This window comes from Bison bison, unplaced genomic scaffold (assembly GCF_000754665.1).
Source record: "Bison bison bison isolate TAMUID 2011002044 unplaced genomic scaffold, Bison_UMD1.0 scf7180017864369, whole genome shotgun sequence".
Classification (NCBI taxonomy): Eukaryota; Metazoa; Chordata; class Mammalia; order Artiodactyla; family Bovidae; genus Bison; species Bison bison.
In genome coordinates, this window is record NW_011494941.1 from 1,519,135 (window position 1) to 1,545,905 (window position 26,771).

Here is a 26,771-nt window from a genome sequence, read left to right on the forward strand (position 1 = left end):
AGACACAAATATGCTAGAAATATTGTATGACACTTATATGTGGACTCTAAAAAAGAAATGATTCAAATGAACTTATTTACAAAACACAAACAGACTCACAGACTTAGAGAATAAATTTATGGTTGCCAAGGGGGAGGAATAGGGAGAAGGGAGAATTAGAGAGTTGGGGATAAATATGTACACACTGCTATGTGTAAAATGGATAACCAACAAGGACCTACTGTATAGCAAGGGGAACTCTGCTCAATGTTACGTGGCAGCCTGTATGGGAGGGGAGTTTGGGGAAGAATGGATACATGTATATATATGGCTGAATCCCTTTGCTGTCTACCTGAAACTATCACAACATTGTTAACTGGCTATACTCCAATATTTTTTTTTTAAAAAAAGGTAAAAAATAAAAACAAGATGGTAATGATACCCAATGTCTGGATGAGAGGTGGAAAGCCCATTCAATTACCCACATTTCTCAGACCCCAGATGTTTGGCAATACATTGGAGAACTTCCCCATGTAACCGGTAGCATTTCCTGTATTTTGCTGGCTGTTTATGGCTGAGTTGAAATGCCAGTATTAGCCTTATTTCAATCTTATAAAACAAATTGATCTGACCTCAGAAATTCCAGGAGCTACTTGAAAAGATCATGAATTCTGGAGCTATATCTTGGTTTGGTTTTTGCCTCATTCTGAAAATAAGATCCCTCTGCTCAGCTGATATCGGTTATTATAAATATCCTCCTTTCCTCAACCATGTGTATATTGTTTTTCCAAAGATCTGAGGGGCAGTAGCCTTTGGTGTGTAGGATTTTAGGGAAGTTGGCTAATCAATACCCTAGTAAGTAATTAACCATATTTGAATGAGAATCAAGTGAGTTGTCTTTTTTTTTTTTTAGTTTCAAACATTAGATAGATCCCAGACTGTAGATGTCTCTTATTCCAACTCCCTGAGTAGTTTTATTACTCTCTAGGTAATACAGGTTGGTAGCTCCTGGATGAGATGTTTGCTGCTGCTTTTTTCCTCTTATTTTTGATGACTTATCAGCCTGGGGTAACCATACAGGAGAAGGTGAACTGGTGAGTTGGCCAAAAGCTTCTGCAAAATTTGCAGTTTAAAGGGTTACTTAGCCGGGAAATGAGCTGCTGTCTTTTTTGCAACAGGCTGTTATAGGATGGAACGTTATTACTAATTCAGTGAAGGACTCCATGCTATTACTAATTCAGTGAAGGACTCCAGGTCAGTAAAAAGAGCATTCACTTGGTGTCAGATAGGCCTGTGTGCAAATCCAAGACTTAGGAGCTGGGTCATCTGGACTAAATCGCCTAATCTCTTTTCACTTGTTTCTCAACTGGTCAAATGAAAATGATAATACCTCTTCTGTAAGAGTTGCTTAGCACAGTTCTGTGCTAAGTTGCTTCAGGCGTGTCCAAGTCTTTGCGACCGCATGGACTGTAGCCCACCAAACTCTACTGTCCATGGAATTCTCCAGGCAAGAATACTGGTGTGGGTTGCCATTTCCTTCTCCAGGGGGTCTTCCCAACCCAGAGATCGAACCTGAATCTCTTTTGTCTCCTGCATTGTCAGGTCGGTTCTACCATTAGCTTAATGAACATGAAATAAGATCCTGGATATAAAATATATTCAACTTAATAAATGATAATTCTCTTGAATGATATTGAACAATTTAACTTCTGCTTGTCCATTTGTGAAGTATAAGAATACACATCTCATAGTGTTTGGGGGAGGATAAAATTAGATAAAGTATATAAAATTATCTTGGTAAACACAAGAGACTATAAAGATACTGAGTCATTTCATTCCAGAAAGTCAACCTTTTGCTATGGAGTAATGAATGGATGAGATATTTATCTATGTATGCTGCATTTTATGCTTTCCTTTTTCTTGAATATCCCAAACTGGCTTCATGTGTTTTTTTTGTTGTTGTTGTTAATCTTAACATCAAGTATTTTGTAGTGCTTAAAGAGCCTCTTATTTTGCCTGTGGGATAGTTTTAAAGGAGTCCCTCTCTCCTAAACATTGAAAATTTCAACTAGAGCTATTTTATTAAAATTCTTGTTGGATGATTCAATTTTGAATCATTATTGCTTTTAAATGCTAAGTGAGAGATTTCCTTTAACTAACAACAGTTCAGAAGGGGGAAAGGCATTTTTACAAGCAGTTAATTTGCAACTTGTATTTCAAGCAAATACCATTTTGAAAAATCAGAAAATTCATCTCTAATAATTAGAAGATAAAAGGCCAGAGAACTGTGGTAAAGGAAATCTCTGCTGAGATACCCTTAATTATAAAAGCTTATCATTGTAATCCTTTTTGAAAATGAACAAAGAGTCTTGATGTTTGATGAACTTATCAAATAAGACAGACCAGTGAAGAGGCAAATTTGAAGTCAAGGCAAAAGAGAACCAATTAAATATGTTGCAAAGTGCTGAAGTAGGAAATCAAAGGTCTTGTGTCTAATGCCAGAGTGTCTGACCCTGGCTTTGCAAACGCAAAATTACATGGTGAAATAACTTGACTGGGTTCAAATTCTGGCACCAGCATGTACTATCTGTGTGATCTTAGGCAAGTTATTTAAGTTTTCTGGGCTGTAAAGTGGGAGGCAAGTAACAGGAACAATTAAGTGCATAAAAGTACTTAAAATGACCCTTGGTACTTAATAAGCATTCAATGACAGCTGTTACCAGGGGTGTTCTGTGACTGTTATTGTCATTTTTGGGGGTATTTTCTTCTCTCCAATGGTTGATAAAAATGAGAATAAATTTGTAATGTGCCAATTAGTATGCATCTTTTGGATTAGTCTGTGATTTCAAACTTTAAGAAAATTTAACAATGGCAAAATAAATAACTATTTTTCTCAAATAAAATCTTATATAAACACTAACATTGAAAACAGATGGTATATATTTACATTTTTAATGGCATACATTTACTTTTATAAGCTCATATTTACCATTATTATAAACAATACTGCCTGTGTGTTATTACACCATTACTTAGAAAAACGGAATTGCTTGAGAAAAAATATTTTAAGATAATGTTGATGAAAAGACATTATAATATTCAGCTCAAAAATCATGACTCTCTTTTATGTGTTTTATACAAAAGATATATTTCAGCATGTGTGTTTCTTTAAAAAGTTAAAAGATTTTTTCCATCCTTTTAAGTTACTGAGATTTGTTTTACGACAAAGAATATGCTCTTAGTGAATATTTCACGGGCACTTCAAAGTGTGTTCTTATCTGTTGTTGGTGCAGTTTTAAGTCATTAAGCTGGTTGTTAAAGCTGCTCAAGTTTCACCTCCTTGTCTAACAATTACTGAGGGAAAGATGCTGCAATCCTCAACTATATTTTGCATTTATCTGTTTCTCCTTTTAGTTCTGTCAGTGTTTGCTTCATGTATTTTGAAGCTCTCTTCTTATCTATCTATATACAGGTTTATCCACGATTTGCCCCTTTATCATTACAAAAGGCCTTCATATCCCTGGGTTGTGCATGGTGATTTTTTCCCCCAATATTTTAACTTATCTGACTCTTTATATTTTGCAGTATGACTCATGCAGATAACATATAGGCGGGTCTTACTTTATTATTGAGTCTAACAATCTCTGTCTTTTAATCATAGTATTTATACCACTTATATAAGATATAATTACTGATACTCATGGGTTTGGGTTTACCAATTTTCTATTTGTTTTCTACTTGTCCCATCTGTTCTTTGTTTCTGTTTTTCTCCTTTTTTGTCTTCTTTTGGATTTTTTTTTCTAATTCCAAATCACTTATTAGTAATTCTATTTCATTTATTTATTTTGGCTGTTACTCTAAGCTTTGCAACATTCATCATTAACTTATCACAGCCTACCTTCAAATAATATCATATCACTTCTAATACCATTATTATTTTTCCTGAATAACTTCTTTTGACCTTTCTTATGGTCAGAATGAATCTTGGTGAGAGAATGACCCGTTTTTATTAGTCAGAAGAGCTCTTTATCTTGCCTTTTTTGAAGGATATCTTTGACAAATATGAAATTCTACATGAAAAGTTCCGTCTTTCCCTTCCACATTACTTTGAATATATCACTCCATTATCTTTGGCTTGTATAGTCTTTGAGGAAAAGTCTACTTTGTTATTCTTTGTTGTCAAACTTTTAAAAAAAATGGACTCAACTATTTTATCATTGATTTCCAGCAGTTTGATTATGATGTGCCTTGGTGTGATTCTGTGGATTTATAGTTCACATCAAATTTTGGGGGAAATTTGCCTTTATTAATTCAAATATGTTTTCTGCCTCATACTCTCTCCTCTCCTTCTGACTGTAGATATAGTCTATTACTTCATATTATCTTACAGAGCCCTGAGGCTCTCTTCTTTTTTAAAAAATTGTTTTTGGCAGTATTTTTTCTCTGTTTCATTTTGGAAATACTATCACATCTTCAAGTTTACTGATCTTTTCTTCTGCAATATTTAATCTTTTTTTTTTTTTTTTGGCCCATCCAATGACTCTTTCATTTTGGTTATTATAATTTTTCAGCTTTAAAAGTTTCATTCGGTACTTTTTTGACATCTTTTACTTCTCATAATGTTTATGATTCCCTTTAATATACTTAAAATAACTCTCTTAAAATCATTGTTTGCGACTTCCATCACTTTTATTTCATGTGTCTTTAGAATTAGGAAGGACTTTGACATCAAATTGAATCTACTCATGTTACAGATAAGGGAACTGAGTCCCAGAAAGAGAAGTGGAATATTAAATAACAATAAGACTGTTTTCTCTAGGCATTTTATGAGTATTGACAAATTCAACCCTTATTATTTTCCTCTGAGATTGTTGTAATTATTATCCCCAGCAGTTGAGGGCCAGAGAGGAAACAAAGCAATTTCATATGTAAGTCACACAGCTTCCTAGTGCACAGTCAGGCCTTCTAATTCCTAGATCGATATTATTACACCATTATTGCTACCCTCACCCATCAGAAAAAAAATCTTTTCAAAACTGAGCACCCATTTTGATAAGCATTGTTTACAACACCTAGGACATGGAAGCAATCTAAATGTCCATCGACAGAGGAATGGCTAAAGATGTGGTACATATATACAATGGCCAGGCAAGAACACTGGAGTGGGTTGCCATTTCCTTCTCCAATGCATGAAAGTGAAAAGTGAAAGTGAAGTCGCTCAGTCATGTCTGACTCTTAGCGACGCCATGGACTGCAGCCCTCCAGGCTCCTCCAACCGTGGGATTTTCCAGGCAAGAGTACTGGAGTGGGGTGCCATTGCCGTCTCCGACAATGGAACATTACTCAGACATAAAAAGAATGAAATAATGGCATTTGCAGCAACACAGATGGACCTAGAGATTGTTATACTGAGTGAAATAAATCAGACAGAGAAATATAAACATCATATTATACCACTTACCTAGATGGGTGAGATGGGGTGTGGATGGGAGACGGATCCAAGAAAGAGGGAATATATATACATATAGCTGATTCACTTTGTTGTATAGCAGAAACTGATACAATATGGTAAAGCAACAATACCCACATTTAAAACAAATAGCACAAATGAACTTATTTACAAAACAGAAATAGAGTCACAGATGTAAGAAAACAAACTTAACAGTTATCAGAGGGGGTAAGTGGGAGAGGATAAGTTGAAAGATTGGGATTGACATATACACAGTACTATATATACAATAGATAACTAATATGGATCTGTAGTACGGCACAGGGAAATCTACTCAATACTCTATAATGATCTATTGAGAAAAGAATCTAAAAAGAGTGGATGTATGTATGTGTATAACTGACTTAATTTGCTATATACCAGAAACTAACACAATATTATAAACCAAATATACTCCAAAAATATTTTTAAAAGGTAAAAAAAATTTATTTAATTTGGAATTAAGATACCCAAAGGCTTTTATACCACTTCCAATCTAACATTTCCACCAGTGAAGAATGAACATAAGTCCCTTGGGGCGGGGGGTTAAAGAAATACAAGTGAAGATCTCAAACATACAGAATAAGTACATGGGTCTGTTTGTTTCTCTAAACAGATGAAATAGGCAGTGGAGCCTAATGAAATTTCAATCACTCTCCTCTTTTTTATTTTATTTCATGGGCATCAGAGTATTCACCAAAGTGTCCTGGGCCAGGGCCATGTGAATTTTTTCTGTAGTTGTCCAGATGACTGGAAATCAATATGTATTCAGGCTACATGAAATTTCAGCTAATATAAACCACTGCAGTAGTCGATGTGACTCAAAATGAGTCTCATTACTATGGACACTTTATTTCTTTCGGGGTAACTAGTCTCTAGCTGTACTTCAAGCAGCATTGGGTGTGGGCTTTGATGTGCGATCAACCTGGTTTTAAATCCTGGCTTCACCTCTTAGTAGCTATGGAACTTGGGTAAGTTGCTTAAACCCTTCAAGGCTAACTTTCTCATCTATAGAGATAATACATATTTCATGAGTGCTTGTCAAGAGTTAAAAGAGTTCACATAAAGCACTGATCATAGAAGCTGACACATGGTAAGCTTTTAGAAAACTACTCTTATTACTTTATTTCCTTTTTGTCAGCAATCCTTCACAGTATAAATTGAAATGTTTTCTAAAAATCTTCCAATACATATTGGAATATATGTTGGAATGTTTTCCAATATGGAATTTATTCTAGTATATATTGGAATGTTTTCTAAATATGTATAGTTCAATGTGGAATTCTATGTGTACCTGGAACACAGTAGATACTTTTTTTTAAATTCATTTGCTCATTTATTCATTCATTCATTTTCATTCAAAGGAGTCAAAAAAAGTCTTGGTGTGAATTCTTGCTTCACCACTTACTATCAATATAACTTTAAAGCACATTATCTCATCTTCCTCTGAATCTGTTTTACTTATCTATAAAATAGATATAATATTCCACAGGAGTCTGATAAAATTTAAATTATATAAGATTGAATGAGATGATATATTCATATGAAAGTTTTTATTGAATTCCCACCGTATGCCAGGTACTGTGCTCAGCACTAGGGGACCACAGTGATCAATAGAGTCATGACCCCCTACCCTTGCAGAATTTGCAGTATAGGGGTGGACATAAAGTGTGGGAGGTTCTACATATGTGGGATTATGTTAGCAGAGGGTAGGTGGGCTTTTCTGGTGGCTCAGCAGTAGAATCCAGCTGAACTGCAGGAGCAACAGGAGACCCAGGTTCAATCCCTGGGTTGGGAAGATCCCTTGGAAGAGGGCACAAAAACTCACTTCAGTATTCTTGCCTGGAGAATCCCCATGGACAGAGGAGCCTGGCAGGCTGCAGTCCACAAGGTTGCAAAGAGTCAGACATGACTGATGAGACTTAATATGCACGGTGGGATGCAGAAAACCATCTGGAGGAAATGAGACCTAATGGAACTGGGACAGTCTGGGCAGATGGATGGGGTGTGATTATTCCATGTGGAAGAAAGAGTGTTATGCATATTGTAGGAGAACCTGGAAAAGGGTCAGAACTAGAAGTTCTGTGTGGAATTCTATGTGTACCTGGACCACAGTAGATGCTGCTCATTCATTCATTCATTTCTTTCCATTCATTCATTTAATACATATTCCAGATATGCTTATGGGCTTCCCAGGTGGCTCAGTGGTAAAGAATCTTCCCACAATGAGGGAGATCTGGGTTTTATCCCTGGATTGGGAAGATCCCCTGGAGAAGAAGATGGCAACCTCTCCGGTATTCTTGCCTGAAAAATCTCATGGACAGAGGAGCCTCATTGGCTATAATCCTTGGGGTCGCAAAAGTCCAACACAACTTAGTAACTAGACAAACAAACAAAAAAAAGAGGTATGGTACATAGCAAACAAAACAGATAATGTCCTTCCTCTCATGGAATTTACAGTGTAGTGATGGAATCAGTCAATAAACATGTAAACTGAACGTTTCAGTAAAAATTGTGGTAAATACTATGAAGGAAACAAAAAGGGTCCTTTAATAGAGGATGTCAGAGCGAAAGGCTGTTGCTGAGCCATGAAGGACGCTGGGATTCTTGACCTCCAGAGGAGAGGAATTCAATCCAGGGCCAGGGACAAAGCTTGATTGCTCAGAGCTTTTGTGTAATAAAGTTTTATTAAAGTATAAAAGAGATAGACAAAGCTTCTGACATAGACATCAGAAGGGGGCAGAAAGAGTGCCACCCTGCTAGCCTTTAGCAGTATGTTATATACCTATCAGCAAGCTGTTAATTAGAGAAAGGAGATGTCTCAAAACTCAGAGTGGCACCAGATCCCCCACCCGCAACATGCATTTTGAGATAATATTGGCACAAGGTGAGTCATCCCAGGCCATAAAATGATTGACATGAATCTTGAAGAAAGGCAGATTTCCAAGTAAATGTATGGTTTCATTAACATAGATTAAGAGAACAACTGTATGAGTAAAACATACTGGTTTGTCAAGTGGGTTCTGAGTCTTAGGTGGAACCAACTTAAAGACAGAGTCTAGGGTAAATACATAGTTCATTAACATACCTTAAGAAAAACATTTCCATAAGAAAAATGCATTAGTTAGCTCAATGTTTGAGAAAAGTTAAGTTCAGGTGGAATCAGGTATGTGTTATGGCAACATAGAATTTTAAAAGACACCTTTTCAAATTTGTATAGAGAAGGGGGAAAAAAACTTGTAGCTTTTTCCTTCTGCCACTTAAGACAGAGAGAGATAAAAAAATGTCTAACACGTGCAGCCTATTTCCTCATTTGCACACCCCTGGCTTTCCTGCCTGTTACCTTCTCTAGAGCAATCTAAAAATAGGCAAGTGGGGGGTTCTCTGTGGAGGTGGTTAAAATTTAAGCTGAGAGATGAAGGATAGTGAGGAGGGAGAAACCATGTGAAGAGCAGGGAGAGTGGAGAAGTCAGTACACACTAGGAACCCCAGGGGAAACGGCTTGTCAGGTTCAAGGACCTGCAGGACGGGGACAGCATGAGATCAGAGGATTGTGTCCCGAGAAGATGTCAGAAAGGTGGTCAGGGGCCAGATCACAGAGATCCTTTGGCACCTTCATGAGGAATTTGGATTTTAGTCTATGTGTAGTGAAAAACAAACAAAAAATTACATGGAATGTCTTCTATAGGGAGGGTATTATCTGATTTCTCATTTTAAAATGTGTCTGGGCAGAGCAAAGATTGAAGGAAACTGAGTGGACCATCTCAGACCATGGGAGGCCAAGCAATGATCTGGGTGAGAGATAATGGTGTCTAAAATTAGGACAAGGCAGTCTAGATAGGCAGAGGGAAAGATACTGGAGATACATCTTGAAAGCAAAACCGACAGACATTTCCAAAGGACTGGATATGGGTGTGAGGGGATGAAAGGAATTAAAGACCACTGCTAGGTACCTGGCTTGAGCAAGCATGTGTTAGGGTGGTTCTAATTACTGACATGGATAAAACTGAGACAGGAACAGGTTAAAAGAAGAAAATTAAGGGTTTAAACGTGGAGCCATTAAGTTCACCATGCCTGAGAGGCACTTGTGGAGATATAAAATGGGACAATTGAATAAATAAGACAAGATTTCCAAGCTTGAAGATCTCAGTCTAGAGGCATTACCACAGATGGTATGAGAGGCCCAGGAAATGGATCCTACTTTCTCAAAAATGAGAAAAGCCAAAAGGCAAGACTGTACCCTGAAGGATTCTAGTTTTCAGGGACATCAAAGAGAACTGGCCACAGAGGTAAGAAGGGAGCAAGGAAGTCTGGTGCTGAAGAAGTCCAAGAGAAGAAATATTTCAAGAAGGAAATTCTGGTTAACAGAGGGCAATTAAGACCAAGCCAGAAAGCTTTCCACTGAATTTAGCAACATGGAGGTCACTGGAGACTCAGCACTTTGGAAGTAAAATTTCCAATACTTGTTTCATGAGGTAAATTTCCATGGAACTGAATGGGAGTGGCTCAAGGTTGTATAATTAGTGACAATCAGCCTTGAATATAAGCATAGCCAATTTATTAGGATGACCCACTGGAAGTAATCGGGGTTGGGCTTTCTGATCTTCTCACCTGGGATGGGTAGCTAATTAATTATTCTGTGATCTACATTGCTAAGATGGCCACATTCAATTCCAGGTTTTAGGCCTTTTGCCCGATATGTCACCCTCTAAAAAGGCAGGTGGGAAGCATATCACTAGTCTCTGGCACTCCACAGAGTGGGCATTCAATCTGTTTTTGATGAAGATGAAGAGGTTTGATGAGCATGTCTGGGATTGAGAAGGTTATAGAGAAGAAACTAGCATGCATGTCAGGCTGATGCTTAGGGCTTTGCGTATGTAATCTTATTCCCATATTCAAAACAGTCTCACAAGTTTTTACCATCTCTGATTTTCAGCTTTAAATAGCAGAATCTGGATTATATACATCTTTGGTATACTCTAAACCCCTTTCTGTTACATCAGTGTTTCTTCAACTGTGCTGTATGGTCTTATTACATGAAAAAAAAAAAAATGACCTATGGTCAAAAATTGGGTAACTGCTGGATTAAGTAAATTAAAATGCAGAACTTCTCAGTGCCTTTTAAGTATTACTGGACATTTACATCTCCAAGAGCAGTATGTTGTATGCGGTTTATCCAACTCTATTTGACCAGATAACTTTGCTTCTTTTCCTTTCCCACCTCTAGTGCATAATTCAGGAAGCAGTACTCCACAGAGCACATTGTGCAGAGTGAAAGGAACCCTACACAGACCACTATGTTTCACTGTGTTGATTCTGTAGGTGAAAAACTTAAAAGCCTCTCTGGGTTCTTCTCAGAGTGGCACAGCAAGGCAGATGCCAACTGAAGACTAGAATCAAAGACTCCAGAATCTTACTGTTTGAGTAAATTTTCAGTAGCTTGGAGATGCTTTCAAACTATTTGCCAAGATTTACTAGGCCACAGATTTATTAGTGAAGTAAGCCAAAAAGAAAAACACCAATACAGTATACTAATGCATATATATGGAATTTAGAAAGATGATAATGATAACCCTGTATGTGAGACAGCAAAGGAGACACAGATGTATAAAACAGTCTTTTGGACTCTGTGGGAGAGGGCGAGAGTGGGATGATATGGGAGAATGGCATTGAAACATGTAAATTATCATATGTGAAATGAATTGCCAGTCCAGGTTCGATGCATGATACAGGGTGCAGGGGCTGGTGCACTGGGATGACCCAGAGGGATGGGGAGGGAGGTGGGACGGGGGTTCAGGAGGGGGAACACATGTACTCCCGTGGCAGATTCAAGTCAATGTATGACAAAACCAATACAATATTGTAAAGTAAAATAAATAAACAGAAAAAAATGTTCCTTACGTAATTGAAAAATTGATACAGTTCTTTTGGAAAGCCATTTGGCCATATGTGTCATAAACTTTAAAACCATTTGTATCCTTCAATTTAGCCATCTTATTCTACAGGATGTATCTTCACTAAATAACTTAGAATACAGAAAAACTGGGTGCTCAATACTCTAATTGTTTAATGTTAGTGGAATGGAACAATGTGCAGTCATCATAAAAATTTATATTTCTCTGATAATATTAAATGGAAAGATAAACATATAAAAATGTAATAGTATGACCTCAACTCTTTTATGGAAATAAAGAAGGGAAAGAAACAGAATTAATGGTGGTGGAAAGTTGGGACAATTTTTTTTTTTAATAATCTTTTCTATGTTCTCTTAAGGAGAATGCATGACTTTCAAAATCTATAAAAAATAAACTACATTAAAAAATTCATTGGCATAAGAGAAAACGCCAGTCATATTGATATTGGCTAAAAGGTTGGAGCCCTGTAACGACTTAATGAATGGTCCTTGTGTTCCTTCTGTAGCCTTGCTTCAGTGATAGCATGACTGTATGTGCCTCTGTCTAGACATCATGTCACAAAGCTTTTAAAACTACAGCAACACAGCACTGCTCTGTCTAAACTTTTGCTTCCATCCATTAATACTGTTTCCTTCCATTTTGACATCATAATGCGGTCTCTGTGGGCTTACAATGACATTATCTTGACAGTTCTACAGTGAGACGCAGAACTGATGCTGTAGTCATTTTCTGCTCCCAAACCTCTGCCCTTGTAACTTCTCTCCCATCTTTTCGTGATTAGAACCCTTGCTTTTCTCCGTGTTTCTATGCTTCAAACTTTTAATATTAGGACAATCTATTAGAAAAATAACATATGGACCAAACTTTGAGCCATCTGAATGTCTAGACACCAGAATTATTTAATTAGATTCTAACTGGAAATTAAGTTCAAATAAATTTCTAAACAATGTCCTTCTATTTTCCATAAACTGGTTTCATTCTTTCCATGCCCTCTAATTCTCCCTCCTTCCCTCCCTCCCTTCCTTCTCCTCTCCTTCTCTCTCCTTCTCTCTTTCTCCCTTTCTTCTTTTCTTTACTTTCCTAAATATTTACTGAGCACCTTCCCTGGGTCTGGCACCATGATAAGTGCTGGGAGTTCAGTAGCAAACACGTGAACAGTACAAGTATCCACATTCATACAGCTTATGATCTGGTGGAGATGGCAGAAACTATACAAATATTATAAGTGTGCTAAGTTTTGAGACAAAAATGTGCAAACATTGACCAAATCATGTGAAGAGAGATATCTCATCAGTCAGAGTGCTGAAGAATGTTTTCCTAAGGAACTGATGTTTATGATGAGGCTGAAGACACCTAGGAATTAATTAACCAGGAGAAAGATACTTGGATTCTTTCAAGACTGGGTTTCCAGATAGGTGTGATCAACAGAACAGTGGGGTCCAGGAATTTGGGACATAATTACAATTTTAAAATGATGGGTCATGAAATAAAAACTGATTGTGAAGAAAAATGAAAACAGGGGAGGTCTTATTGCTAGAGAGAAAGCTTAGGAGTCAATGGAGGCCCCAACGAGGTCCAAGAAAAGTTCATGGGAATCCTTGAGTATATAGAGATAGAAGGAAAAGAGGCTGTGGAGCCCCAAATAACTTCATAGGTGACCCATGAATTAGTCATTTGGAAGGGAAGCTGTTTCAGAGAGCGAACGTCCAGGATGAAATCATGGAAGATAATGGAACAGAGAAAAGAGTCACTCAAGAGGAAGAAAAGGAACAACTGAGAGCAGAGAGCATTGAGTGATTCATCTATAGCGATGCTGAGGTCTCCCAGGGTGATGAGAGGAACTGGAGTAGAGAGGAAGATGATAAACTGAACACTAAAGTTTTCTTTGAAAGGACGATAGAGGTGGTGTTCTATACTAACATCATTTTATAAATCAGAGTTTCTCAAAGTGTGGTCTGCAGACTGTAGGCAGTCCCCAAGATCTTATGAGGGCAGCATCTGGGAATTCAAAACAATTTCACAATAATCCTAAGATATTATTTTCTCTTTTCACTGTATTTATGTTTGCCCTGGTGGTATAAAATTAATGTTGAATAAAGCAACTGTGGCCTTGACACATATCAAGGCAGTGACGTCAAACTTATAGGAAAGGAGTTGTTTCACTTAGAAAATTCCTTAAAACAGTTAAAATTGTTAATTTTATTAAAACACAATCTTTGAAAACTTGTTATTTAAATATTATTTGTGGCCAAATGAAAATAATGCATATAGAACTTCTACTGAACCTGAGTATGATGACTGTCTTGAGAAAAAGCAACTGTTTGAGTTAAGTCAAGGTTGATATCTTTTTGCTGGAACACTGTTTTTACTTGACAAAATGACTGTTAGACAAACTACTGTTTTTCAGGCTAAGATAATTGGGAGACATCGTCTCAAAAATGAGCAGAGGGCCTATTACTTCCAGGAAAACAGATAGCATTATTTGTTACCAATGACAAAATTTGGGCTTTCAAATGAAAATTAAAATTTTGGAAAACATATTCACTACTATGAGCTTGAGATCACTGTTAAATTAATAAATTTGACTTTAAAATATCTTATATTGAAATATGTGAATATTTTTAGGATACATGCACTCTGGGAGCCATTATTTTCTCAATTTCCAATGTTTGCTGTTATAAAAATTATGTATGGATGTTGTTGTTGTTTACTTGCTAAGTCATGTCCGACTCTTTTGAGACTCCATGGACTGTAGCCCACCAGGCTCCCCTGGGATGGCTTGCCAAGATCCCCTTGCCATGGGATCTCCCAGGCAAGAATACTGGAGTGGGTGCCATTTCCTTCTCCAGGGGACCTTCCCCACCCAGGGACTGAGCACATATTTCCTGCACTGGCAGGTGAATTGTTTACCACTGAGCCACCAGGGAAGCCCATGCATGGGTACTGGATCCATTTAAAGCGTACACAGACCAATGAGTTTTAATGTAACAGAGAATTTAAAAATTCACCAACAGGCTTTCAGTTTACAACTACAACTAACATTTAAAAAATTACTGCTTTTAAAGTGTTGGTATAACATCAAAGAACATCCACAATTATCTGAGAAGACTATTAAAACACTCCTCAACTGCATTACTTTTTCAACTACATAATTGTATGATGTAGGAGTTTCTTCATAGATTTCAATTAAAGCAACATAAAGCAACATATTCAATGCAGAAGCAGAGGTGAGAGTCTAGCTGCTTCCTATAAACCGGGCATCAAAGAGATTTGCAAAAACATAAAACATAACACTTTTCAATAATTATTTTTCTTGGAAATGGATTTTTAAATAAATATACATAGTGACATGTAACAATTTCACAATGATTTTAAATGGGAAAATAAACACTTCAAAATTTCTTAGTTTTGATTTTTAATTCTGTGACTATCAATAGGTCTAGTCCCCTTAAATAAAAGCTCTTCAGGGTCCTCATAATATGTTAGTGTATAAAGGGTTCCTAGGACCAAAGTTTGAGAACCAATGATAAATGTGAACACCACTTTCCTGAGGATCCTACAGCTTCCTGTCTGGGGTTGCAGCCTAGGGGGACATCATTCCTTTTGAGGAGCAGCTCATGGCATAATCAGACTGAGTTTTGAAGCACTACAGCATCATCCTTGCATATGGTAGAGGCACAATATATTTTTATTCTTTATTTCTTAAAACTGTGATTGACTGAAGGGCAAACATGCACAGTTATTTTTTTTATTTGCTTAAATTTTACATCTCAAAAGTGATGCATGGAAATGAAAAGAGTTCTCGGGATGGAAGCTGGTGATGGTTGTACAACAACAATGGTTGTACTCAATGCCACTGAACTATACACTGAAAAATGATTATGGTAAAGTATAAGTTTTATGTTATGTATATTTTGCCACAATAAAATATTGGGATAAAAAGAGCAATAGGCCATATATCTTTTGTTTTAAAAACAGCACATGCAATTTTTAAGAAGGATGATAGAATTAATCAAGTATTGGAAATACCCCTGCAGCCCAGGGTTCCAAGTAAAAACTGTGCCTTTATGAACGTTCCTCTCATTTCCTTGCTCTATCCCCATTCCTACTTCCAGATAATTTGAAGGTTAAGGGAATATATATTGTGATATTGTTTCATGTTCTGTGGCTACAAGTACCCAGATGCCCAAATCAATGGGCAACCTGTACAAATTTTTAAAAAATTAAGCATCTGTTCAGCCATAAAAAAGGGGAAAATTCTGCCATTTGTGACAACATAAATGAACATGAAGTACATTATGCTAAGTGAAATAAGCCAGGCAGAAAGAAGGCAATACTGCATGATCTCAGGCATATGTGGGAATCTAAAGAAAAGTCTAACTCATAGAACCCGAGATAGAATAGAGGGGCTTGGGGCAAGAAAAACATGGGCAGAGGTTGGTCACAGGATATAAACTTTCTGTCATAGTGATAGCTTATGGTAAGTGATGGCAGATTCATGATCTCCAAAGAAGATTTAGCTTTGGGATAAGGGACCAGGCTTGATCACTCAAGAGCGTTTGTGTAGCAGAGTTTTATTAAAGTGAAAAAGGAACAGCAAAAGCTTCTGACATAGACATCAGAAGGGGGGCAGACAGTGCCCCCCTCGCTAGTCTAAACAAGGGAGTTATATACATTTTAAATTAGTTATTACAATAAATCAAAAGAAAGTCTCAAGGTTGTAAAGATCTTACTAGACCCACTCACATAATTTACATTTTAAGATAACAGGATTAGCCAGGAGGTTTTCAGGAAGGAGAAACTGTCCTCAAGCAGAATACACTGTTGTTATATAATCCTTAGTACAGAGTTTAAACTGAGTTGTTTGTTGTGTAGTCATCAGAAAAAAAACTATGTGACTAAGACTAAGGAATGTAAAGAGGAAAAAAGAAAAGATTTTTGTCCCTTCCTTCTCCTTAAGAATTCCAGACCCCTATCTCCACTTCGAGAGCCCCAGACCACTTTCACCTCCTCAGGGACCCCGGACTTCTTATCAGCCTTCTTATCGACTCTCTCAATACCCAGGATGGAAAGTTCTGGGTTTCTAGCATGCAGCATGGTGACTAGAGTTAGTAATAGCATAGTGTACACTTGGAATTTTCTAAGAGAGTAAGTCTGAAATGTCTTAGCACCCCAAAAAAGGAAAAAAGGTAATTATGGGAGGTGAGGTATATGTTTCCCTTGATTGTGATAATCATGTCACAATGTATATGCATATCAAACTATCACACCCGTCATCATACATTTACCATACAATTTTTTATCAATTATGCCTCAATAAAGCTGGGGAAAAATTCAGCATCTGTTTACATATTATTAAGATGCCATCATATTAAAACACCTTTTCACATTTATAATTACAGAAATTAAAATGATCATGATAAAAAATTAAAAACTGAATCGAGGTCTTCCGTCTCTTTAGGAGAGTCAGTCGAGCTGTTCAGAGTTTCACCCCCACAGCGGTCTCCTGCCAGCTGGACAACTGGGCAGAGTGGACAGACTGCTTTCCATGCCAGGACAAAAAGGTGAGATGTTAATAACCAATTTTGGAGCATTTGGCATTTGAATTGTGTAGTATGCATTCAAATGGGGATACGCAGTTGGCACTATACATCTAGAAGTCTGGGGAGAAAATGGGTCTAGAAATAGGTATTCAGAAGCCATACACACATGACGGTGGAACATATTTCTGCTTCTTCTGATTTTGTTTGTAAGGCATTTGGATGAGGCTACTCAGACATGTATGTTATGGCTTAGATGGAAAAAAGTAGCCTTCCAGACATGGGCACACTGATCCCCACTGGCCCCTCTGGGTCCTGGCCAACCTACTGCCCTCTAGTGAGAGTCATCTGGAGGGCCCAATGACTTGGGAACAAAATGCCAAGCTGTCCATGACCTATGGGAAACTGAGATAAACCAAAGCATGCCACATAGGGTGTTTCTGAGGATTTCACTTTCATGCACTGAAAAAGGCTGACATGCCCAATGAACAGATGTATATCTATCTTGCCCACATAAGTGGTTTTAATTAGTCCAAAATGATTGCTAAACTCAGCAGCATAAGGGGGATGTTGGGCGCACTCTGCTCTGGCAGGGAGAAGTATTACAGCTCTGTCTTTGTGCAGAATCACTGGCCTATTAGTGATATAGATATAGGAAAAAGACTAACTCTATTCTGCTTTCTTAGTATTTTAAAATCTCTGGAGATAACACACACCTTCACTGGACACAGGGTGGGCGCAGCCCCTTACGTGGCACACCACTGCTGAGCCTTGTCTACTAGTCTCTTGCTGTCAAGCCTGTGTTTCAGCTTTGATTGAACAGCTTAGATTCTGGTTTGCACCTTAATTGCTGTGTTACTTTGGACATATGTTTTACCTTCTCTGTGCCTCTGATTCTAGTCTATAAGTGAAGGAGGAACAGTATGTACATCATAGGGATTTTGAGAACATCCAAAGAATAATGCATACAAACATGCTTTTCATGGCATCTGGCACACAATCAAAGTGAAAGTCACTCAGTCCTGTCTGACTCTTTGTGACCCCAAGGACTATACAGTCCATGGACTTCTCCAAGCCAGAACACTGGAGTGGGTAGCTGTTCTCTTCTCCAGGGGATCTTCCCAACCCAGGGATCGAACCCCAGTCTCCCACACTGCAGGATTCTTTACTGGCTGAGTCACCAGGGCACATAGCAAGTGTTCAATAAATGTGAGCGGTTTCCTTCCTGTGCCCTCCTCTCTACCCCTACTCCCTCTGCCCCGAATCAAGCCCTGCTCTTTTCTCATTTGACCTGTTACAGAGTCTGCGAATGGTTCTCCTGCCTCCAGCCCCCTCCTCAGTGAGACAGGAGAGTGCTCTGGGAAGATCTGATGACAGGGGTGGAAACACCATTTGGACCTAGTTTATTTGACTCTGAAGGCTAAAATTTATTATCTTGCCTCTCCCACCTCTGGGATATGCCAAAGAGTTTTAGGCATTCCGCTTTAAAAATATCTGGCCCCCGATTCTCATTCTGCTTTGACATTCTGGATTAATTTTCTGAATCTGCTGTGATAAATGCCACAAACTGGGTGGCTTAGAACAGCAGAAACGTATTCTCGCACAGTTCTGGAGGCCAGAAGTCTGCAATCGAGGTGTCAGTAGAGTCAGGTGCTCTCTGGAAGCTCCAGAGGAAAAGCTGTTCTTTGCTTCTTCCAGTTTCTGGGGGTTGCTCACTCCAATCTCTGCTCCTCTGTCTGCATCACTCCTCCCCTCTGTGTGCTTCCCTTATGTGTATAAGTGAAATCCCCCTCTGCCTTCCTCTTATAAGGACACTGTGATGGCATTCAGAGTCCGCCTGGATAATCCAGAGTAATTTCTCCAAATTAATGATGTCTACAAAGATCCTTTCCCCAAATAAGGTAACATTTACTACTTTCAAGGATTAGGACTTGATTTCTTTGCGTGGCCATTATTCAACCTATTATACATTGAAATAACATCCTAAAGCTACAATTTTCTCTTGTGTTACAGTTTAGATAGCAGATAGCACAGATGAATGACTTACAGTTTACATCTTCATTGATTACTTTCTTAGGGATTCAAAAAGTCGTGTCTTTAAGGTAATTCTTAAAATGATTCTGTTAACTATTTAATTGAAAGGCCATCTGAGTTTTTTTTAATTATTATTATGTTTCTTCCTCTCAAAATCTCCCAAAGATGTGCATTTCTGAAAAGAAACATTGTCTACTAGGTAGAAAAGAAAATTATGTCTTAATGATACCAACCATGGGCAATGGCACTGAGCAGTCCCTGGGGGAGTATCCTTATCAACCTGTCTGCAATACAATGTCTTCATTATTTCATAACAACCTAGAAACTAGGGAGTGGGTGGGAATGAACGTGATGCCTGCACCATCATTCCAAGTATAGAAACCACAGGAACGGTGTTGATGACAATAATAGTGGCCATTTATCGAATAATTTCTGTAGACTAAGGACTGTGCTAATGCTTTAAATAAATTATCTTCTTATTTGACTTTGGCAGCCAGTAGTGGGTGATATACAGATAGATACCATCCTCCCTTTTGCTTAGGTTGCCCATTAAGAATGCAGCAGAGCCTCAATTTAAAATCTGGCTGGTTTGATTCCAAAATACCCATGAATCTGAACTGTATGGCTCTCCTGGAGCTATATGGAGAGTAGTGAGTGATATTAGTGGTTACCTAATCCAATACCTTCTCAGTCATAATTGTTCCAGAGTAGTCCAACAGCTACAAGGATGATGACAAAGTTGACAGCTCTTATTACTGGGCACACACCAGAATGGAACAGAGAGCCGATGTCTCTACCTGTGTGATCGCTAATCTTCAGAACACTCTCAGATCTCTCTCATGTTATAGATGAGAACACCGAAGGTCAGAGGAATTAAGGAGTTTATCCAGTGACCCATACACTGTGAGTTGCAGAACTGGAATTCTAACCCAGTTTAAGATGGGATCATTAATAGAATGTAAGCTCCTAGACTTGTGAGAATTAAGTGAGATAAACAACGTAGAGGGACTTCCGTGGTGGTCCAGTGGCTCAGATTCTGCACTCCCAGTGCACAGGACCCAGGTTTGATTCCTGGTCAGGGAACAAGGGGGCTTCCAGGTGGTGCTAGAACCTGCCTGCCAGTGCAGGAGACATAAGAGACATAGGTTCAATCCCTGGGTGGAGAAGATCCCCTGGAGGAGGCATGACAACCCACTCCAGTATTCTTGCCCGGAGAATCCTATGGACAGAGGAGCCTGGTGGGCTACAGTCCACAGGGCCGCAAAGAGTCAGTCATGACTGAAGTGACTTAGCCCTCAAGCCTGCACAGAGGAAACTAGATCCCACATGCCACAAACTGAGAGCTTGCATACCCCAACTAAAGAGCCCATATGCTGCAACTGAGACCAGGCACAGCTAAATAAATAAGTAATAATATTTTTTAAAAGAATGTAAAGTTTAATAGTAAGCACTCAATAACTGGTAGCCACCACCATCATCATCAACACATTGGTAACTGCAGGTCTCATAATTGATGAATGTTTTTGAAGGGCAAGAAAGAGAAGAGAACTGGCTCTATATTGGTATGACAAGCTCTCTTGTATTTACTGCGTTGTGGAACAAGAATGAGGGTAGACACTGAAAATATCTTCATATTCCCACATTGACCATTAATTATAATCTCTTCCCATCAAGTTTACAGATCTGCCATTGCTGTTATTGACAGGCATGAAAGGCAGATGGACTGGCTGGAGCCTCACTTCTTTTTGCTACAACTGCCTCTTTGCTAAGGAGCAGTCATGTAGGCAGACGTGAGCAAGATGAAAGAGACAGGAAGTCACATTGCTTTGTACTCATCCCTGAAAGCATCTGGAAAAGGCTGAATTGATAATGGTAATGATGTAGAAAACATTTCTGCTTATGAAGCACCAATGATATGCCAGGCACAAGGCTGCATTGTCTCAGACCTCTCGCTTAGCTCTCACAAAACCCTTTTGAGCTAAGGTATCATCACAACCACTTTACATATTAGACAACAGATGCTCAGAAAAGATAAGTGACTTGCTCATGGGCAGTTGGTAAGTGAATCTGGGGTTTGAACCCAAGTGGGTCTAATTTTGGGCTAATTTCATGCCTCTGCTCTTCCAACTATAGGACACAGGTGGAGGAATCATTAGTAGTTATGATTAATGAAGTCAACTAGGTCAAGCACCTCATTTTACAGACTTGGAAACTGAGGCAGAAAGTACCAGGCACTGATACTGTAGACAGTGAGTCAGGAACTCAATTCTCTTCTTTTCAAGTCATTGCCTTCTTATTTACTTACTTACAATCTTGAAGGCAGGGCCTGTGGGCTGTAAGAGGCAGCAGAAAATATGGTGCTGACTGACACTCATATACCCCCATGTTCTGTGTTGTTATATTTTTTATCTCGTCAACTAGACTCTGAGCTTCTCAAAGACGGGGATGGAACTTCAATTTCTTGGAATATCTCACTGTTCAGCTTCCTCCTTATACACTAGTACCTCATACTGTATACCCTATAGAAAACAGTAACATAAAAACATCGAGCCCAAGATTGGTATGCATTTTATTCTTTCTGTCCTTTCTTCAGTAAGTATTTATTCATCTGCAGTCAAAGCTGGACACAGAGGCTCAGATGGTGTCTTCAGAGCTCTCTTTGTCTCTCGACCTCTTGCATGGGCTCTTTCTACCTCGTAGGCAACATGACCACTTGATACCCGGCAGCTTCAGCTAAAAAGGAACTGTCTTTTCCAAAAGTTCTGAAAGAAAATTCCCAGAGAGGACTATGATTGCCATAAGGCTGAGTCATGAACCAATCATTGCAACTTGGCAGATATGGGGCTCTGGTTTCCCTGCCTCAATCATATCCACACAACCCTGTGACTAAGGGGGTGACATCACCCCTACCTGAATCATATGAGATATGTCACAAGGAAAGAGGAGATGCCATGACCAGAAAAAAAATTTTACAAAGGAGAAGCAATAAATATCTTCTAAAAGTGTCTCCCATGCAATGCATCATAGATCAAATGCCAAGTATATGAAGCCAAATAAGACACGGTCCTCCCTTTGGCAGCCCTAACCCCATATGAAAATTGTTCCTAAAATAAGGAGATAGGTAAAGCAAGAAGTAGACAATAACAACCTTGTATGACAAGTGCTAGGAGAGAGGATTCAGGGGAACTGAGGATATATTACTGAGTTATAGAGGTTTTTTTCCCAAGAAGATAAATCATGAGTCTTGAAAAATGAATAGGTACTAACTGGTACTTTCAGAAAGGAAGATGGAGGTCCTTTCTGACAAGGAGGAAGACCCTAGAAATACCTAGTCCAAACTTCTCATTTGATGTTTGGAGGCCCTAATTCAATATTCCAGCTGATGACAACCTCTGGTTGAACATCACCATTTATGATTACTCATCCCCTCAAAAGACAGCTTTGCAGGGAGCTCTCAATCATTAAGACAGTCATTCCTTATGTTGAGCTGAGACCTGCCTGCACCAATCTCGGTTGATTGATAAGACAATGAATGTGTCTGTTTCCAAATCTGATTTAGTACAGATACCGGAGCCTCTTGCAGCCAAACAAGTTTGGGGGAACCATCTGCAGTGGGAATGTCTGGGACCAAGCCAGCTGTCACAGTCCCACAGCTTGTCTGAGTCAAGCACAGTGTGGACAGGATTTCCAGTGTAAGGAGACAGGTGAGTAGCATCTCAGCAGGATAACAGCTGTGCCTGTCAAACTTAATGTACAAAACCGTTCTCCAGGACCTTGTTAGAATGCAGAATTCCAGAGCCCTGAAAGTTATCATTCTGGAAGTTTTAGATGGGACCTAGGAACCTGAATTTGAAGCCAAGCCAGCAATCCAAGTAATCTTGATGCAAGTTTTTGGGAACATATGTTGATTTGAAAAAGGTACAATTCACACATCCATCCATTCATTGAATAAATATTAATTGAGTGCATATGATGACCAGGTAATGTGCTACCTGCTGGTGATGCAGAGAGAAAAAAAATTCATGTGCTTGATCCTCAGTACTCCTAGACTCTTTGGGAGACAGACCAATAAGCCATCAGTGACAATATCCTGTGATAGCCAGTGTAATGAGTGTATGTATAGGGCCCAATGTACAGATTCTCTGGCAGGGTTGCCTAAATCTGCTTTGGAGAGTCAGGGCAGGATTCAACATGGTACTTGAACTGAGACTTAGAAAATGAACAAGTTTGCTAAGAGACAAATGTGCAAAAGCACAAGGGTTTAGGGACTTGCAATCAGCCCAAAATAAGTGCTTTGGGAAGAGAGGCAGGGGATGGGCCAGGTTTTTAACTGGGGACCAGATGGTGGCATTTGGAGACAGAGGAATAGGGAGACTCTGGAGGGTGCAGAGCATTTTAGATCCCTGGGACTATGATGTGGAGACTGAGTAGAGAGGAGGAGCCTGGGGCAGGGTCTGAGCTGAGGGCCTGCAGGTGGGAGACAGCGAGGCTGGGAGGAGGGTGGAGGCAGTGAGGATTAAAGGGGGATTTGACAGCACTGAGGACTGAAGGGCTGTTTCAGAGATGGAACAGAGCCAGTGGTCATGCATGGATGTGAGCGTTGGACTATAAAGAAAGCTGAGCGCCAAGGAATTGATGCTTTTGAACTGTGGTGTTGAAGACTCTTGAGAGTTCCTTGGACAGCAAGGAGATCCAACCAGTCAATCCTAAAGGAAATCAGTGCTGAATATTCATTGGAAGGACTGATGTTGAAGCTGAAACTCCAATACTTTGGCCACCTGATGCGAAGAGCTGACTTTGAAAAGACCCTGATGCTGGGAAAGATTGAAGGCGGGAGGAGAAGGGGACGACAGAGGATGAGATGGTTGGATGGCATCACTGACTCAATGGACATGAGTTTGAGGAAGCTCTGGGAGTTGGTGATGGACAGGGAGGCCTGGCGTGCTGCAGGCTGCAAAGAGTCGGACACGACTGAGCGACTGAACTGAACTGAACTGATACAGGTCATGAGGGAGGGGGAGGAGACCTGGAGGCTCTAGAAGCATCCACTGCCTCTCCTTGCTCAGGTCGCTGCCTGAAACGCCACCTGGTGTGTAATGGAGACAAGGACTGCCTGGACGGCTCTGACGAGGATGACTGTGAAGACGTCAGGATCTTGGAAAATGACTGCAGCCAGTATGACCCAATTCCAGGATCAGAGAAGGCGGCCTTGGGGTGAGTCACTGCCTGCTGGCTCTGTGAGTCCTGGGCATGATCTCTCATCAATCATGAGTATTGGTTTCAGGGAAACAAGAGGGTCTTTGGGACGAATTCCTCTAGAGTGCATCCTGAGAGGCCACTGTCCCTCTAGTGTCTTAGTTCATTCAGGCTGCTCTAACAAGATAACAGACATTTGTTTCTCAGACTTCTGCGACTGGAAGTCTGCAGCTGGAAGTCTGAGGCCAGGGTACAAGCCTGGTCAGGTGAGGGTGTTCTTTCAGTTAGCAGTCTTCTTGCTGTGTCCTCCCATGGTGGAAGGGATCAGGGTGCCCTGTGGGTTTCCTCTGTAAGAGCAGTAGCTCCATTCATGAGGGGGTCTACCCTGATGACCAAAGCACCTCCCAAAGGTCTCCCTCTATACCACCACATGAGGGCTTAGAGTTTTAGCATATGAATTTGGGGGGGGGGCACAAAATTCAGGCCATAACAGGTGACTTGCTCAGTCCTGTTTACATGACATAGCTCCAGTTTTCCCCTCTATGTCTCTATCCGCATATCCTTATTTCACCCTTTCCCACTCTACTGTTCATTCCTCTTGCGCCAATTCCATTTCCAAGGCCCATTTATCACTACATCTTCTACAAAGGCTTCCAATATTCCCCCAAATAACTCTTCTCTGACTAAGTGCACTTTTCAGTAGCCTTATTCATACTCTGCTTTGCACTGCAGTTGCTGATACAACCAAGGCCAACATAGTGACACACTGCAAGAAAATGGACTTCAAGGTGAGACACAGTGGAGCTTGAATCTCCACTTTGCGACTGCTGACTTACACCTCTCAGGACACATTTTTTTTTTTTTTTAATCTGTTGAGATCCAATGAGCCTTGATTCTAACTTTGCTTCATTGTATACCTTATGTTTAGGCTCAAACTCACACACAAAACACTCACTTTTCTTCTGAGATTTCATGAAGTTAGTTCCTTCTTTCTGGAATATCTTGCCTATATTCCTATCTGGTTACCTTTTTACCTAGTGTTATGCACTGAATTGCATCCCCGTAAAATTCATATGTGGAAGCCCTAACACCTATGTGATTATATTTAGAGATAGGGCCTTTACGGAGGTAATTAAGGTCAAATGAGGTCATAAGGGTGGGCCCTAATCCAACAGGACTGGTATACTTATATGAGGAAGAAGAGACACAGGAGAGCTCTCTCTCACCGCACGCACAGAGAAGGCCCCATGTGTGGACATGGTGAGAAGGTGGCTATCTGCAACCCAGGAAGAGAGGCCTTATCAGAAACCAACCCTGGTGGTACCTTTCTCCTAGACTTCCAGCTTCCAGAACTGAGAGAACATAACTTTGTCAAAATTCTTTGAGTCACCCGGACTTGGGTATTGTACTGGGTGTATTTTGCTGTGACAGCCCGGTTAAGACACCCAGGCATCATGTCCTCTAGCTGGTCTTTTTGACACCCCCTCTCCTCCTCTCAATGCTGTTTAGGCTGACTTAGTCCCCTCCCACTGCTCCTAGCATCCCTGTGTGTCCTCCTCTGCCGGCACTTAGCCAACAGGGCAGAGACATCTGTTTCCCAGGCTGAAGGATCCCTCATCATCTCTGCCTCTCCAGCACCCAGCACAGGGCTGAGCTTGTAGTGATACATGGTATTGCTAGTCTTTGCTTTGGGCCTTGTCCCCTAACTTGAACATAAACTCTTTGAGGACAGAGGCTGCTCTGATTCATTCTGCTCATGATTCACCTCGGCCTTTATATCAGAGCTTTTCCTAGAACAGTCTGCCACTGAGTATTGATTGCAGTGAAACAAATCAATAGGAGCAGCGGGATCTTTACAGATGAGGAGACAGAGAGGTAGTGATCATCACACAGCAGCTGGGCCACGCGGCAGCCCTCTCCCAGTCACGTGTGGGTTCTGTGACAAGCAGCGCTCGTTCACTGTGCTTTAATTACCTTCAGATCACAGCCCACCTACCAGACAGGGCAGAATCCTGTAAGGGCATGTGGCCACACACACATGAAAAGATGATCAAGTATTTGTTTCTTCTAGACCAATAATATTAATTTTCTGGGACTGCCATAACAAAGTGCCACAAGCTAGGTGGCTTAAGCAATAGAAAATTTCTTCTCAGGAGGCTAGAAACCTGGGATGAAGGTAGGATTGCTTTTCCTGAGGCCTCCCTCCTTGGCTGCTGAATGGTCGTCTTCTCCTTGGGTCCTCACAGTGCCTTCCCTCCGCCCATGGCTGTGCCCTAACTTCCCCTTCTTGTAAGGACACCAGTCATATTGGAGTAGGGCCTTCCCTAATAAGCTCATTCTACCTCAATTGCCATTTTAAGGATCCTACCACCAAAATACTGTAAAATTCTGAGGTTTGGGGAGTCAGGACTTCAATACCTGAATATTTTGAGTGCATATTTCAGGCTCTACCACCAAAATCTTGATTTTGAAAGGGACTATGGGATGCAAAGAGTATGAGCATGAAATACTGAGGTGTTGACTTGGAAAATGATTACCTCCTTATTGACAAAAAGATCTCAGACCATGACCCTGATCTCATGTGATTCAATCAGGAGAATTTCGAATATATTAGTACTT

General features: G+C 39.8%; 1 protein-coding gene across 1 annotated transcript in view; it reads left to right on the forward strand.

The window, feature by feature from the left end:
- Window positions 1–881: 881 nt before the first annotated feature.
- The window catches only part of C8A (complement component 8, alpha polypeptide), a 71,832-nt gene continuing 45,942 nt past the window's right edge, over window positions 882–26,771 (forward strand). Inside the window, exons 1-4 of the mRNA XM_010855868.1 lie at window positions 882–1,073; window positions 16,844–16,946; window positions 22,516–22,660; window positions 24,023–24,170. Of these exons, the coding sequence (XP_010854170.1) occupies window positions 997–1,073; window positions 16,844–16,946; window positions 22,516–22,660; window positions 24,023–24,170 (473 nt within the window). The 5' untranslated portion in view covers window positions 882–996. The remainder of the gene's footprint in view (window positions 1,074–16,843; window positions 16,947–22,515; window positions 22,661–24,022; window positions 24,171–26,771) is intronic.